General features: G+C 30.5%; 1 protein-coding gene across 1 annotated transcript; it reads right to left on the bottom strand.

The window, feature by feature from the left end:
- Window positions 1-5,966: 5,966 nt before the first annotated feature.
- LOC132720878 (uncharacterized) lies at window positions 5,967-12,547 on the bottom strand. The gene is made up of 3 exons (XM_060705106.1): window positions 11,877-12,547; window positions 9,196-10,055; window positions 5,967-6,732 (listed from the first exon to the last, which is right to left on the bottom strand). The coding sequence occupies exons 2-3, from the start codon at window positions 10,046-10,048 to the stop codon at window positions 6,089-6,091; spliced, it is 1,497 nt and encodes a 498-aa protein (XP_060561089.1). The 5' UTR covers window positions 10,049-10,055; window positions 11,877-12,547; the 3' UTR covers window positions 5,967-6,088.
- Between the last annotated feature and the right edge of the window lie 4,513 nt (window positions 12,548-17,060).

The following is a 17,060-nucleotide window of genomic DNA, read 5'->3' as shown; positions in this document are numbered from 1 at the left end:
AAAATGTTTAGTGTAAAACATAAATCTACCAAAATATATAAAAAGACTGTCCCACTCTTTTTATAAATTAAAAGTTACAGATACATTCTGATGGATAATTACACACATTTCACAGGGCCTAGTGAGTTACTTATCCTTCATGTGAAGTAAATTATAAAATTGAAAGGAATTATGAGAAAATGTTAACTTATTTTGACTTTCACCTGTTCACTCTATATCTACCCATAGATGGGTATAATGTCACTTTCAGTAATATCTTTATAAATAATGCTTTTTGGAACTTACACAAATAAATTTTAATTTGAGCATCATATTTATGATATAAAACCATAAAAGATTTCTGTTACAGGATCTTTAACAGATCAACGTGATGGAAAAATTAAATTATTTCAAACAAATAAAGTATATCAACACGATAAAACCCTTAACCTTATCCAATTATTGTGCTCTTTTCTTATCATAATACGAGGAAAAAAAATATTCCATTGAAATGACGTTTTTATAAGAAGTCCAAATCCATTTTTTAATTTAGTGCTATAAAACATATAAAAGTTCGCATTTTCTTATCGTGACTTTTTTGTATGTTTTTACTGTATGCAAAATAATTATCGAATATGTAGAGAACAGACTACGAAGGAGTTATGTGTATATAGTCTATAGAATAGAAAATGAGCTTTAAACAATATCATCTCATTTAGCGTCGAGCTTGAATGTATTAAATTTATAAGTACCGTAACATTGCCACGATGATATACAACGTTCAAGAACATGTACAACAAAATGTAACTGGAAGTGTTTGCTTACATTTATATTTATTTACATTAACGAATCTTAAATACCTTGTTATATGAAAAATCGAATCCCTAAGCAAGGATCAAACGGCAAAATTGAAAATGTTGTGGATTCGATTTAATTGAGCCTGTTTATGGACAGTACTGGTAATTGCAGGCTACCGCCCATTCGCCCTTACACCGGCTAAAGCACAATTCACCATTTAACATGACTAATGTAATTTGCCGTTTTAAGTTAATATATTGACGATTTAAATATTTATGTTTTTCTTTTCATATTTCACATATAATAAATTGCAAGCAATTTCGTTTATGAATAATTCATAATCCAAATAAACAAAACACAGCTTAAACAATGCAAACATTTCTGAAATATCATGATATTTCACACCATCCCGGGCAATTTTACAACAATTTGATAAAATGTAAGTCAATTATTTACAATGATATCTAGCGGTTTCAATATTATATTTTCTGAAATGCATCAAGTCAACTGAAACTTGCTTAAATGACATTATAGAATTTCTCTCCCGCCTATTATTCTTTTAATTATAAAACAAAAAATGAGTTTGTCATTAAAATCATAATACGAGGAAAAAAAATATTCCATTGAAATGACGTTTTTATAAGAAGTCCAAATCCATTTTTTAATTTAGTGCTTTAAAACATATAAAAGTTCGCATTTTCTTCTCGTGACTTTTTTGTATGTTTTTACTGTATGCAAAATAATTATCGAATAGGTAGAGAACAGACTACGAAGGAGTTATGTGTATATAGTCTATAGAATAGAAAATGAGCTTTAAACAATATCATCTCATTTAGCGTCGAGCTTGAATGTCTTTAATTTATAAGTACCGTAACATTGCCACGATGATATACAACGTTCAAGAACATGTACAACAAAATGTAACTGGAAGTGTTTGCTGACATTTATATTTATTCACATTTACAAATCTTAAATACCTTGTTATATGAAATAAAGAAAAATCGAATCCCTAAGCAAGGACCAAACGGCAAAATTGAAAATGTTGCGAACAGGTTTAATTGAGCCTGTTTATGGACAGCAGTGGTAATTGCAGGCTACCGCCCATGCGCCCTTGCACCGGCTAAAGCACAATTCACCATTTAACATGACATGTTATTTGACGAGTTTAAGTTATTATATTGACGATTTAAATATTTATGTTTTTCTTTTCATATTTCACATGTAATAATTTGCAAGCAATTTCGTTTATGAATCATTCATTATCCAGATAAACAACACACAACTTTAACAATTCAAACATTTCTGAAATATCATGATATTTCACACCATCCCGGGCAATTTTACAACAATTTGATAAAATGTAAGTCAATTATTTACAATGATATCTAGCGGTTTCAATATTATATTTTCTGAAATGCATCAAGTCTACTGAAACTTGCTTAAATGACATTATAGAATTTCTCTCCCGCCTATTATTCTTTTAATTATAAAACAAAAAATGAGTTTGTCATTAAAATCATAATACGAGGAAAAAAATATTCCATTGAAATGCCGTTTTTATAAGAGGGTCCGAATCCATTTTTTAAATTAGTGCTATAAAACATATAAAAGTTCGCATTTTCTTCTCGTAACTTTTTTGTATGTTTTTACTGTATGCAAAATAATTATCGAATAGGTAGAGAACAGACTACGAAGGAGTTATGTGTATATAGTCTATAGTATAGAAAATGAGCTTTAAACAATATCATCTCATTTAGCGTCGAGCTTGAATGTATTTAATTTATAAGTACCGTAACATTGCCACGATGATATACAACGTTCAAGAACATATACAACAAAATGTAACTGGAAGTGTTTGCTTACATTTATATTTATTTACATTTACGAATCTTTAATACCTTGTTACATGAAAAATCGAATCCCTAAGCAAGGATCAAACGGCAAAATTGAAAATGTTGCGGATTCGGTTTAATTGGGCCTGTTTATGGACAGTAGTGCAGGCTACCGCCCATGCGCCCTTGCACCGGCTAAATTCACTATTTAACATGACATGTTATTTGACGAGTTTAAGTTATTATATTGACGATTTAAATATTTATGTTTTTCTTTTCATATTTCACATACAATAATTTGCAAGCAAATTCGTTTATGACTAATTCATAATCCAAATAAACAACTCACGCTTAAACAATGCAAACATTTCTGAAATATCATGATATTTCACACCATCCCGGACAACAATTCGATAAAATGTAAGTCAATTATTTACAATGATATTTAGCGGTTTTAATATTATATTTTCTGAAATGCATCAAGCCAACTGAAACTTGCTGAATTTCTCTCCCGCCTATTATTCTTTTAATTATAAAACAACAAATGAGTTTGTCATTTAAATCTGCGATACTTTAATTTTATGCCGGTCACGTAACAAATATTGATTATCATTTTGAAATTAAAATAGGACACAATTAAAGAAGCAAAAGCTCTAAAATAGGGAATATAAACACTTCTTAAACAGAAAAAAACTATTATTATAAGGTGGTTAATTACACCTTTCTGTAATTCGAAAACACAAAGATGACTGATAAAGAAAAGATATATTTCTTTTAAAAGTTTGCATATTTGATTTGCTTATGTTTTTGTAAATTATACAAACTAATTGTTATTGTTAATAAATTTAAATAAATTTAAAATTGCAGTTGTGTGACAAACAAAATGTTGTATCTTTGAGTGTTCAATTACTTGCCTGTCACAAACGCAAAAGAAAACGACTATGGTTGTCAAGGTGAGCACAAATGTTTACATATCGCCCTTATAACCGGGTTATACATTTAACCAATCGTACGAGCGTACAACAAAGTACTCTTAGATTTTGAAGATTAACTTTGTTTTCTTATGACAAGATTTGACATTTAGTCCAAATTTTTGTTGTAGTCGACAAGATTACAAAATTTATATCTAATTAAAAAGTAATTATTTTCCGCTACGACCGTACCATATACATTAAGATAGCATGCAACTAAGAAAAGAAAACACAGGTCTGTACGACAAAATTAAAATCAAAATGTCATATGTCGTCATAATAAAACCAAGGTAATATATAAAATGATTCTTAAACTTCTTTGGCTTTTGGTCTTATACATGATACTTACCTCGGTTGCCGGTTATTAAATTGTCTAACTGCCTAAAATCATACCGAACTAACGAGACACCCAAAGAAACGACATAGTAGAAAAGAACCATTAAAATGATAAATATTGGGAATATTCAAATTTGTATCTTCAAAGCCATGATTGCAATGGTTAAATTTTCAACCAAATTTTATTATCTTTAAGCTCAATAAGCCAAATAAACACGCTTATTACTATGGACAAAAAGTGTATACTCATTTATAAAATTATCTGTGTTACCATTTCCTTGTAACTGTTGGTTTGCTACATTGTTAACATTCAAGGTTGCCCTGAATAAGTTCTTGTTATGTTAGGAGAGGCCATTTCATGTTCGCTGCTTCACTTGACATTGTCAAATATCTTTTAAAATGTTCTTCAAATAATTACTCAGTATCATCAATTTTCATTATGCAAACAATGTCAATTACTTTTATTCTACGGCTTTGTCGATTGTATTCTTTCATAAATGACTTGGCGGGAGTAGTTTTGATGTATTAAATTGTTTCGGGTCTGTGAAATATTCAAGTGCCCATTGGTTTTATACCGTACTTTCACATAAAGTCAACGGTAAAATTTTACAGCAAAACTTTCTGCTCTCTCTGGACGTAAATTTACTTCTTTTTATTTATTTTCACCAACAAACGACAAAAACTTTTATTTATTAATATTACTATAGGTTGCCCAATGACTTGGTCATCATTATTCCAGTGCTTAATTTATTCATCTTGTATGCAAACATTTACTCGCGTGCTTATTTTTATAAATATTGTATGCAAACATATATATCTGGCTGATGTATAAAACGTCTGTATTTCTCAAGCATGAAAGCATGTATCAGATGTACAACGCTATTGTGTCTTTTGTATCGCAAATTAAACCGACAGACGAATAAGATTGCCGATAAAAGATAATTTCTTCACACGCAACGAATAGCATACAATATTTATTGTTATATATACAAAGAAACCATACAGCGACGCATGTTGCGATTTATTTTATAAAAATATATGCAAAACAACCGTATTGCTCTGCGATTATGACGGATTATTTTTATTACCTTTAGACTTTGCTAAGTTTTTTTTCTTTGTTTTATATACATTTCAAATGCATATGCCGTATTTAAACAAATGGACGTATTTTGTAAAATATTGTATTTCTAGATTTATATTAACATAGTCAAATTTGCAATTATAGCTATCAAATTTTACGCCATCCATAATCATTATCTCTTTTGGAATCAACTTATATCATTCTACTAATGTTTGTACATGTCGATAACATCACTGCTAATGCGCATTACTTTCAGCCACAGATTGTAAACCAATCTGTTATCGTTTTATAATTAATGGGATTATTGATTCTATTCACATTTTATTCCACCGCCAATTAAATCATATCGCAATATATTTTAGATTACCACAGATGATCTTTGTGATCAATTATCACATATACTCGTATATGATTGAAAGAAGGAATTCTTTTTATTTAAACGTCTTTTAAAAGAATGATCCAGTGAAAGTAATGTAAACTAAAATACAAAATGTCACTTGCTTAAGCCAGTTCATAAGAAATTATGGTGAATGCAACACTCTTATGCCCTTGACATTGGCTTAAGCGGTATTCAGTCCTCAATAATTTGATAGTCAATGTGACAAAAGGAACAGAAAAATATACAACAAAAAATGCGATAACAAAATGTCTTATTGTGGCGGCTACCTTTATGGTACACCCCTATATGAAACTTTATCAGAAGTTTTGTTTTATAATCTAAGATTAGTCGGATATGCCGGTTAATTCGAAATTTGTGTAATTCATAATTCTAGCACTCGAAATATTTTCGAAACTGACAATTTCAAATGAAAACATTTAAAAACGGAAGTTTAAGTGTTATTTGGATTGAAAAGGATAATGGATAAATAATGATTTTCACAATATAAGCATAGTGGACACTTCCTGGTGTAGAGGGGCACGTTTCATGATTTGTATTAGTATCTATAAAGGAAAAAAGAAATCTTATAAGAAGTAATAAAATTTAATAGAAATTGTTAAGAATAAATTGAAGCCACCTTAATATAGATCATAAGTCAATTATAATTATAAACAATAAACATTTTATATAACGTTTAAATAAACACATATATTTAAACATTAGAATAATCCACTTTATCAGATCGTTTTACAAGACCAATGAATTTTGCAGAACTATTTGCAATTTCTTTTCCTCTTTGTTGCATAAGGTCAAAGCACATTGCTAAAGTAGAAAGACCTATTAACAAATACAAAGAACATGCAATTTGTTTTACTTGATTGTCCCAATCTTTATCTGTAAACCCTGGTACAAAATCACCAAATCCTATAGTGCTCAACGTTATAAAACAAAAATATGCACTCTCAAAATGTGTCCATTTATCTTCCCAGAATTGAAACATTATGGCGCCAAAGAGGATATACAAGGTCACTAAGATCAAGCTTATGTATATTGGAATTTCTGCGTGTTTGTTATGCACAACCACTTCTGTATTAGAATCACAGTCTTGACCTTGACCTACTTTTTGCAATTCGATTTCGTCTGCTGTGTACATGCTAAATCGACGTGTCTTTATTGAATTAAAGAACTGTTGTCGACAATCTACACAGAAGGTCCCACCATAAACAGCGCGACAAAATGACGCCATTCCTCTTCCAATGTTGGTTATACATAGTACGGTCAACGGTATTCCGATTAATGCATATAGAATGGTAATAGCTCTTCCAGATGTCGTTTTTGGTGTAATGTTTCCATATCCTGGAAAATAATTGAAAATTATTTAGAGGATGTGCCTTCAAAACAGTTTTATATATACCTAAATCCATTCTGTAAAGTAAATGTTTTCAATAGTTTATGTTACATGATTTCATGTCACGGGCTGTTCAACAACTAGAACTCATCTTTAGTTGTACTTATCCTTCACTCCGCATCGGGTACTTCGGAATGAACATGTCTTTCTTCAGGTTCTTATTCAAAATTATTCAAACTTGGTTAAATAATGGCAGGTATATATAAATTATTTATAAATTGTAAATATGGTTTTGTTTAAACAAATAGGGATATTAATAAATTCATTAATAGGGGGAGATCATTTGAAATATAAATATTATTATAAATTATTTAATTATAACAAATTTTTCTTGGCCCCCACCTCTCCAAAAAAAAAAATAAACAATATAGAATAAAATAAAAAAAACCCCAAAAAATGCAAAGAAAAATTAACTCAAACACAAAAGAAATTCGTTTCAAAAGCCATTTGTTTAAAACAGAATTATATATTTCGAAGGACTTGCGCCATAAAGTTTAATATTTATGACGAAATTTAAATGCAAATTGCATTTATATGCTATCCATTTTAGTATTCTATGTCACTGCTACATGTCATGACAATTGTAGTAGGATCAGCTAAGTGTAAATAATGCAAATTTATCCCTCGGGGAAAACTTTCATTACGATTGTCTTCATTATTTATAAACATTGCATGGCACTTGAAGTTTCTTTTTCATACAGGACATTTCAACAGCAATAACTGCTAACAAATCATATAAGTTTTACCAAACATGTTTTATATAACAAAAGCATTTGATTTATATTTAAATGTTTCTCAAGTGATGATTTACGTACTACTCACAGTTTATAAGGTAACTCTGATAAAACTGATTAAAACTCATTTTTTTGTTTTTGAATGTATAATGATATAAATAAATCTGAATAATTATTAAGTTGGAACAATATTTTTAAATATTTTTCCTGCAAATTGTCATTTATCTTTGAAAATAATACATCTTTGCTGTACTGTATATGTATGAAACCAAATATTATATCAAATTTCGATTATTACTTTAGATTGTAACAGAAGCAGTTGTTAAATAAAAAAATACGATCAGTGAGAAAATTCTGACACTGCCAATAAAATCACCCCATCCAATATTTCCTTCAACATTACTTAATCGAAGTCAACGGCAAAGCATAGACGTCAATAAGAATCGCATTGAGACATTAAGCATATATTTTTATTTCTTATCTTTACATTGTGAACAAAATAAACCTACATTGGAAACACTTTATTAAATTCAAATATATCTTAAACACTTAAATTAACACTTTGCTCATTTTTTCATTGTCAGATTTAGCTGAATTGGACGGCACCTTGCACTTTCCAGTACCGTCCATGAACAGGCTCAATCAAACCGAGCCTGCAACATTTTTAATTTTATTGTGTTGGACTTTCTTTAGGGATTCTGTTTTTCTCTATTTTATTTGACTATAAAAATCAAAGGATTGACTGTTAAAATGCCGATTGACCACTAGTTGATATTGTAAACTTTCTATGATAAAATATATATCTGGTTTAAATATGAAAGACTTTCCCACTCTTTTTAAAAACTGAACGTTACAGATGAATTCCAATGGATTTTTACAGAAATTTTCTTAAACACTGTGAGTTATTTACCAGTAAATTATTAAATGGGAATGAATTGTGGCAAAATGAAAGCTTATTTTGACTTTCACCTGTTCAGGCAATATATAATTGGATAGGCACAATGTCTCTTTAAGTTTGTGTTATATTAGGATGGCAACGAATACTCCTATACAGAAAGAAAATCATACAAAAGAAACAACACAGAATCGGCCAACATTTTTATGATGTCTAAATTCCTTGTATTGTCTTCTGGTACAATTTATCTCAACTGTATTTACTACAACTTATTGCAAGTTTTTTTACATTTTTTACATTGCTTTCTGTTAAGCTGGAAAAAATTTTGTGAGATAAATTTATTGTTCCTTATTAAAAGAGACGTTAGCTTCTAGTAAAAAATATAAAATAAAAACAAAACAGACAAAAAAACAAGAAAACAAAAAATAACAATAAAACAAAACTAAAAATAATAATAACAACGGAAGAACAGCTAAACAAGTAGCCAAAAGACGGCATATGAAGCAATAAGGTCACAGAACCTTTGATACCCTTTAATACCGTCTTTATTGAAATGAACGCTGTCAATACTTATACTGCCATCTTTCATATTTTGCTAAACATGTTTCCCAATTTTAACTCCGGCCATTAATGATATGTTTACCACACGGCCAAAACTACATTGACCTGTACGTACCCGTTTAGCAATAAATAATCGTAACAAAATAGTATGTTCTCGGGCCGTGGTAGAAATATATTTTAATTACTTCATTTTTATATGCGATAAAAAATAAATCGCTTACCAATAGTTGTAATCACCGTTACAGCATATAGAAGACTACCGGAATAAGTCCATTTAGCACCCTCTTTTGAGTTGGGGTCAACACCATTCCATCCTTCAATATTAACAAGTTCATATGTATCGGTCTGAAAAACATGAACTTTACTTTCATTTAGAGAAAATATATACGGAGAATTGGACACAGTTTTTTGCATCTTAGCATGAAGAGATTTACTCGTATTGGCGATAAACTTTTTGCTTTCAATATTGAAGATTTCTTCGATGAAATCGAGCATACCTGAGATATAATTTAGAGCGTTAATTGTCTGATTATTTTGGTTTCGAAAATCTGTTGTGTTTATCGTCTGCTGCTGAGAATTATGTAACTGGGTGGTAAACTGTTTCTTGAAATTTTCTATATTTGTATTTATTTCGTATTGAATATCTTCTGATAATTTCGATTGAAAACTTTCAGAATACTCTGTAAAGGAGGTAAAAACATCTTTATTGATTGCTTCAGATAGGTCTTCCCTTAAATCTAACGCCTTTTGTTCAACTTTCGCTTCGTTAGCCTCCTCAAGAGCACGGAATAAAAATCCTCCTAATATAGAATATCCGATCACAATGCAGGTGAGTCCAACGTATGACAACATATAAACTAATGTTATTTTGATGCAGTTGATAGTCTTCTCCTTACAATTAGCACGGTGTTTTATTCGAGGACGTCTTTTCTCAACATGTTTTTCCTCACAGTATTCATCCGCAAACTGTTCCGGTTCAGCTATTGCAGCACACAATGTTGAACTCTCAATTAGACTTTCAACTGCTCCATCAATCCCTTTGCAAACATTGTCCGTGTCTGTTTCCGCTGACATTGCTAACCTGAAAATAATTTTAAAGATATATTAATATATGTTCACAAACAGAACAAATTATCTGTATTGGTTTCGATACTAGTATTATTTAATTAACCTTCATAGAAATGACTTAAACAAGTTCTGTGGTTAATCATTAACTTCACAATTTATCTCTTTGCCTTTTCAAATGCCAATATCCTCGAAACGTTACAATGTAACAGGATGTCGATATTTGAAGTACTGCTGCGATTACTATTGAATAAATACGTTAATAATTCAATGACATGCATCCGATGCGAATTTATTAGAATACTTTATATCTAGATATCTTTTGAAAGATGAATTACTTCCGTACACATAAAAGTCTATTATCATGAAGTATGTCAATTGTCCTCATATAACAATGCAACTATACTAAAACAGAAATAAAGAAACAAATATTCAACATTGTAGCATGCGTAAACTATCTTGAAAAAGAGTAACGATTCGAAAGTACGGGGGAGAAGTAGAAAAATTGAACTTGATAAGCAACAGAGGTAAAACCTGACTCATTTTACACGATATCAGTGAGAACAAAATCGACTTTCTATTTTTAATCTTAAGGATTTTTTTCAATTAAGATAATCAATTAAAAATCAGAATTAAAACTTAATTTAACACAAATACTTATTTTCAATTTTCCTTTTTGCAATATGTGTGAGAAATTCAATTAATTTACAGTGCATGCTGTCTTATAACTAATATTTATAGCATATTACTAAGTATATACATGGAATATTTGTTCTTAAGTATTAATGAAGGAAAGTTGTAAATGATAAATAATAACATGAATTGTCTGTTCTGTAATATTTTATCAATGCAAACATAACATCACATGTGTTACTTTCCCTTGATTATATTACATGTATGCTATATCAATATTTTATATCAATTAGTTAAAAAGGGCATTGATTTATAATAAAAGTTGTAAAACCGAAAACAAAAACATGTAATATCCAACTCCGGTTGCTCGATAAATATATAAATCCGAATTTCAAAGTCTCTTAACCTGCCGGAACCGAAAGAGACTGTCCTTTGATACCAGTATAGAACCAGGCAAGCATGTACATCTGTGCATCTTAACCAGGCCGTATCTTGTTGGTTGCTCATGTTTTATATGATTTTATGGTGAACTTCGAATAGACTGTACAAAGACCAAAACTAGGCATATCCGTTATAAGAATTAAAATTAAGAATGTTAAGGATTATAGGGATGTAGAAACAGATTTTAACTGATATGACACTGATACAAAATAGTATACTTTACCAAATTCCGACAAAATATTGCATCAGAATTACACAACAGGGTATAGTGTAGGAGCGTTTAAATTAGATTTAACTAGATAATCAGATTAATATAATTTCATTTTGATGCAGCCTATAAGAGTAATCCCAATGCGAACATATTCTGCTGTAACTTCGTATTTTTGCTGAAGATAATTATTTTCCTGCATATACATCAAAACAATCTCCTCATTTACAAGTAATACATGTTTGTGGATGTCACGTAATAAAAAAATGTATTTTCCATGTACGTGCACAATTAAGGAATAAATCCTTTATAAATGTGTGAAATAAAAAATAGTAACTGAAAATATGAATTAGGTAAAGAGTGTGTACAATGTTTTTAAATATCAATTTATATTTTATCTACAAATATCTCATTAAAACATTAATTCATTAATCATATTTTCACTCATAAATCGTTTTTAACAACAAAAAAGTACCCAACATTTTTAAAAAGAATATATGTCTAACCCTTTATAAATATTTCTATCTTACATTTTATTAGAAAAAAGACACTTACCGAAATGTGTATGCAAATTTGATTTACACAGATGTTAACATGTCTAAGCGAACATTATCAAATTCCATCTATAATGCCTCCTAAGCTGTAATATTTTCCCAATATCTAAGTTCCATGCTACCATTCAATCAAGCAATACAGCTTTGCCTCAAAAGCAAAATGATATCCATTTCAAATGAGAACATATATTTCACCTTTATATACTAATAGATTTCACTATCAATCAAATCGCCAGTTAACCCATTCAACAAGAAACTATTCCCAAGTTTGCCTTTAATACAAATTATTCCGTATTACAGCGATCACAAAGCACCGTATATAATATCCATTTATATTTTTGATTGCATCAATCATTCCAGCTAATGACATTATAGCGTGTTTGCTTGTAGTGCACCATCCTATGCCAGTTCATTGAATTATTGAAAAAAAATGTTAACAAAAATTGATATCGTGAGGCATCGGATGATATGCTGTCTTGCATTTCATACAGTGCCACCGTAAAGTGACTGCAGTGGAAATAAAAGCAATACCGGTCTATCAAATTCGCTTTCTTTATCTACCATAGCTTCTGCATTATCTAGCTATATTGTAGCTATACTTATTAAAACTATGTTTACCTTTTCATTATATTGTCTTATTTCTACTGCTAATAAGTTATCGGATATTTGGATTAATCGTAATATCTATATTGTCTAGCTTATACGGGCATAATTGCACCATCCGAATTGATTATTCTCTATAAATATCATTGCTTTTGTTTGTTTTGGGTTTTACGTCACATCGACACAGCATAGGTCATATCGCGACGTTCCAGCTTTACTGGTGGATGAAGACCATACATTATTTCAGGCACGAACGGGCACCTGAGTAGAACCACCGACGTTCCGTAAGCTAGCTGGATAGCTTCCTCACATGAAAGACTCCAAGTCCCTGTCGGGATTCGAACCCACAGCGGTGAGGGGCAAGTGGTTTGAAGTCAACGACCTTAACCACTCGGCCACGGACGCCCCTTAAATATCATTGCATTGATAACGTATATCTAATGCTTCACTAAAGTCGACATCGTGCATTTTTTGCGTATAAAGTATTAATCACTTTGTAGCTGTGCACTGTCAAAATTAAAAGATATCAATTCATATCTAAAATCATCACTTTCTGCATTTCAATTTACTCTTTTGCAGTAATCGGTTGTATACAAAATACAGCTACTCAAGAACAATACCAATGGTAGTTTATCAAAATCCAGCAATACAAATCTTAAGTTAAAAAAAGGATACATGTATTATTTCATCGATTTCATCGCAAAGCTTCAATGAGCTTACAAAGTTAAAGCGCATAAACATGATTTATTTCATTTTGTTTTTTTTTTTCTATGAAAGATGAAATTTCTTTGCATTACGCCTAATCGCTTTAATCTCGATGCACAGTCGTTAACATTACTCATAACCAACCGAGTTCGGTTGCTAGGACTGATTGCCTGATTTTGTTTGTATTTGGTTTTACAGCGTACCGACACAGTTTAAGTCATATGTGGCCGGAAGAGGAAATATGATTTTGGCTAACCTCGGACGTTATGCCAATGATCAAAACTTATTTAAAACGTGTTGAAAGAACTAAGTCTGAACTTCTGTTCTTGGACAAATAATAAGCGCTTTTCTATTTATATTAGAGATACATGTAAGAGGTCACATCAGGCATAAATTATTATACTCGACCTGATGCATTGCATATATTTTAAAAACTGTATGCTAGTATACAGTTTACACATTACGATCTTGCTGAAAAAATCCAATGGCTTAGATATTAGAACAGACATTACATAAAAAAACTATTGCCTTATTACGCTCGTGTTTGCTTTATAGGCGAAACTTTTTAATCAAGAAATTTGCTGATTAAACTCATGAATTTCGTGTAGGAAAAATGATTTCATCTTGCATGCGGTAAAGTCATACCATACCTATTGAATAAAATAGTTACATTTTACCACGATTATCATCATAGAATAGCCAGATCAAGCTTGCACCAGATATCAATAGTTACACCCAACAGATATAATTGATTGTCACAAAAATCTCTCTCCGGATCACCGCACAAATTACAATTCTTTCTGGCTATGTGCTTTATACCTGTAATAAAAGATGAGAATTAAATGATTAAAACCCAAAGCGATTCTAGATTAAAAACCGTAGGCCTGGACAAAAGAGCAAATTAATGATATCGTCATTTTAATAGGAAAAAAGTTGTTTCACCATGTTAACTGTAGTACGGAATAAATAAATGCTACGCGTATAAATTGAATTGTATGCTTAAATGATAAAACTAAAAGAAAGACACAGGGCAATGAAGGTCGAACGTCCTAGTTTCACTTTTTCGTTACCAATCAAATTAAAAATCATTCTTTTGTAATTCACAAGTTAGAATAAAAAAAAACATAACCTCATTTAAATTGAAGCATTGATGGATTATACGACGAACATCCCTATAAACAGTTATAAGGCAATACCATACAAATTGAATATTGCGTGAAATGTAGTAATTAACAAAGTTCGGGGCAAAGTTTTCACATATTTGTCTGCGGAGGGATATCATTAAATGATAACTGTTACATGTATTACTAATAATTTTTATTGATTGACATATAAGATGCTAAAAACACTATAAAACCTCACAATCTAAATCTTCCTTCAAAAGGTTCCTTTATATGGACGCTGGTCATTGGCTTCAAATAAAAATAAAATATTCTGTGCCACTGGCGCAAGAGATTACATTGCATATAGAAATAACAGTATTGTTTTCTAGCTATGATTAATATAAAGGATTGATTTTTATGAATGCTAAAGAATAAATGTGTAAAGTTTTCTCATCCATAGAAAAAATTACTGTTATTATCTTTTAAAAAGGTACATGTTAATAAAAGATGACGATGATGATAATTATTAAAATTTGACCAAATTCGTATAAACACTTTCTCTATATTATAAAACTTACTACATTGCAAATTCATATTTACTGCAACATGGGGAAAGTACACATTAAGATTATAAACCAGGTATAGAATGTTCCAGTGACAGTTTTCAAGAGAAATTTATTGCCACATCCGGCATCGATATAGGACATTTTTGTTTATCGGAATTTTCAACATTAACTATTATCAATATTAGGTACCAATTACGTTAAATCATTCATGTGATATCAGTAAGTTTCCTCCTACGCAACATCTTAGAGATACCCACGCCCCTTATTTTTTCCAATGACACTTAACACAAAAATGCAATTATGTAAATAAATAAGTACAGAATTATCATCTTAATGATAAACAGTTATCCTTGAATAAAGATAAAAGCTGTATCTTATAATCAGGAAATGCCCGTTGTTGGTATAAACGCATGTAGGGTTGTGACTGCCCGATTGCTTACAACCGCTGTGGGTTCGAGCCAGGGACTTCGGATGTTTTTCATGTGGGGAATATCCAGCTAGCTTAATATACGGAACATCGTTGAAATAATGCACCGAAGGGCATCTGAGGTCTTTACTACCAGTAAAGCTTGAAATTATCATATGACCTATACTGCGTTGGTGTGAGGTAAAACCCAAAACAAATTAATTTTAAAGGAAAATTATACTCATATTTTCAGTTCAGTGTCAAACTGAGCGGAGTTAGCTATATATTTTAAAAGATTGGCTATTATAATGGTGACTGACAAACAGTTGATATAAGAAAATGTTTACTCATAATTTAGGATAAAATATTAGTCGTCTAAAATATAAAAAAAAGATTGCCCAACTCTTTTTCATGAATTAAAAGTTGCAGATAAATTCCAATGCCTATTTACAGAATTTTCCACAAGCAACGTCAGTAATTTAACGTACATGCAAGTAATACTAGTAAAACTATAAAATGGAAAGGAATTATTGAAAAATGTTAAACTTATTTGAATTTCATTTGTTTACATACTGTAAACCCTTGGATGGGCATAATGTCACTGTACTTAAAATTCTTAAAGCTTTTCTGTATCTGTTTCCTATATAAGGCATACTTTTAAGTCATACCCATAATCTAATTTACCGGACAATGTGATATGATCAATACAAACTTCTTTAAATCTGTATCAATCATTCTTATGAGACGGTGCTATACAGTCGGAAACGAGTTATAATGTCGTTACAACGGTAATTTATTCGCAATTATTCCGGTGCTCTGAGGTGCCTTAGTTTAAATAGGTGATAATGACTACATTATTCCTTGGATGATTTATTGGTCATGGCAACATCACTTCTAGTTGTCACCATACAATGTGTATCAATAAAATAAAATACAAATTATTCCAAAGATCTATTATGTTGGAACTTGTTAATGAAATCCAATAAAACAGTAACGTTTCAAGAACACTGCCTCGCGTCCCATTAAATTCTACATCAAACAGCTCAAACATAGGATAACACACACATAACAATTGTCTTGATTGGGTTTGTTGTGTTATTGTGGTTTACAAAGAAATTTGTTCTTACACTTTAAGAAATAATTTCAAATTAACTTTCTAAGCAGATGACTTTTACACGATCAGAATCAGAACCTCTCTTATGATTTGCTTTGTATATCAAATCAATTAGAATATTAACTTTGTCATCAACATTTTTGTGAAGAACCCGAATTGTGCACATAACAGATATGGACAAACAGCTGGCACAAAGAAATTTGGCAATCACAAAACAAATGTATACTTTTATAAAATGTAAGAACCTTTAGTTTTATTGAGACATTTGAGTTCGAATTGTCATTATAGATTTTGCGTTTTTTGCAATTGTTTTCCTGTTGTGTATAAGAGATTTTGAGTTTTATATCACTAGAATAGATTAATAAAGATAAATCCTCGGTGAATTCAATAAAGCCTACATCAGACTGAATAAAATGGGGAAAAAACACCTTCATACAAAAAAATGTCCTAAACGTGACTGACAGTTCTTTTGTTACAACACATCAGGCGGTCAGCAAAACAAATTTGCTACTCTCCAGAAACAAATTGTCGTTCGTGATTTACAACCGGCTGGTCTAGAGAACTTCCTTCTTTTACACCTTGGTTGATTTTTTAATTATTATTATTCCTATATTCATATTCCGCACATTCCTATAAACAGTTGTAGGTCAATACCAATAGAATATTATGGGAAATGAAATTGACGAAG

The sequence above is a fragment of the Ruditapes philippinarum genome, unplaced genomic scaffold (assembly GCF_026571515.1).
Source record: "Ruditapes philippinarum isolate M1 unplaced genomic scaffold, ASM2657151v2 ctg1674_1_1_1_1, whole genome shotgun sequence".
In the NCBI taxonomy this organism is placed as follows: domain Eukaryota; kingdom Metazoa; phylum Mollusca; class Bivalvia; order Venerida; family Veneridae; genus Ruditapes; species Ruditapes philippinarum.
This window is presented reverse-complemented; position numbering and strand designations above follow the sequence as displayed.

Excerpts from the sequence above, each read along its gene's own strand:
- LOC132720878 (XM_060705106.1), bottom strand. The coding sequence starts at position 10,048 with ATGTCAGCGGAAACAGACACGGACAATGTTTGCAAAGGGATTGATGGA. Across the intron at positions 6,733-9,195 it reads AACGGTGATTACAACTATTG|GATATGGAAACATTACACCA; the intron begins GTAAGCGATTTA and ends ATTATTTTCCAG.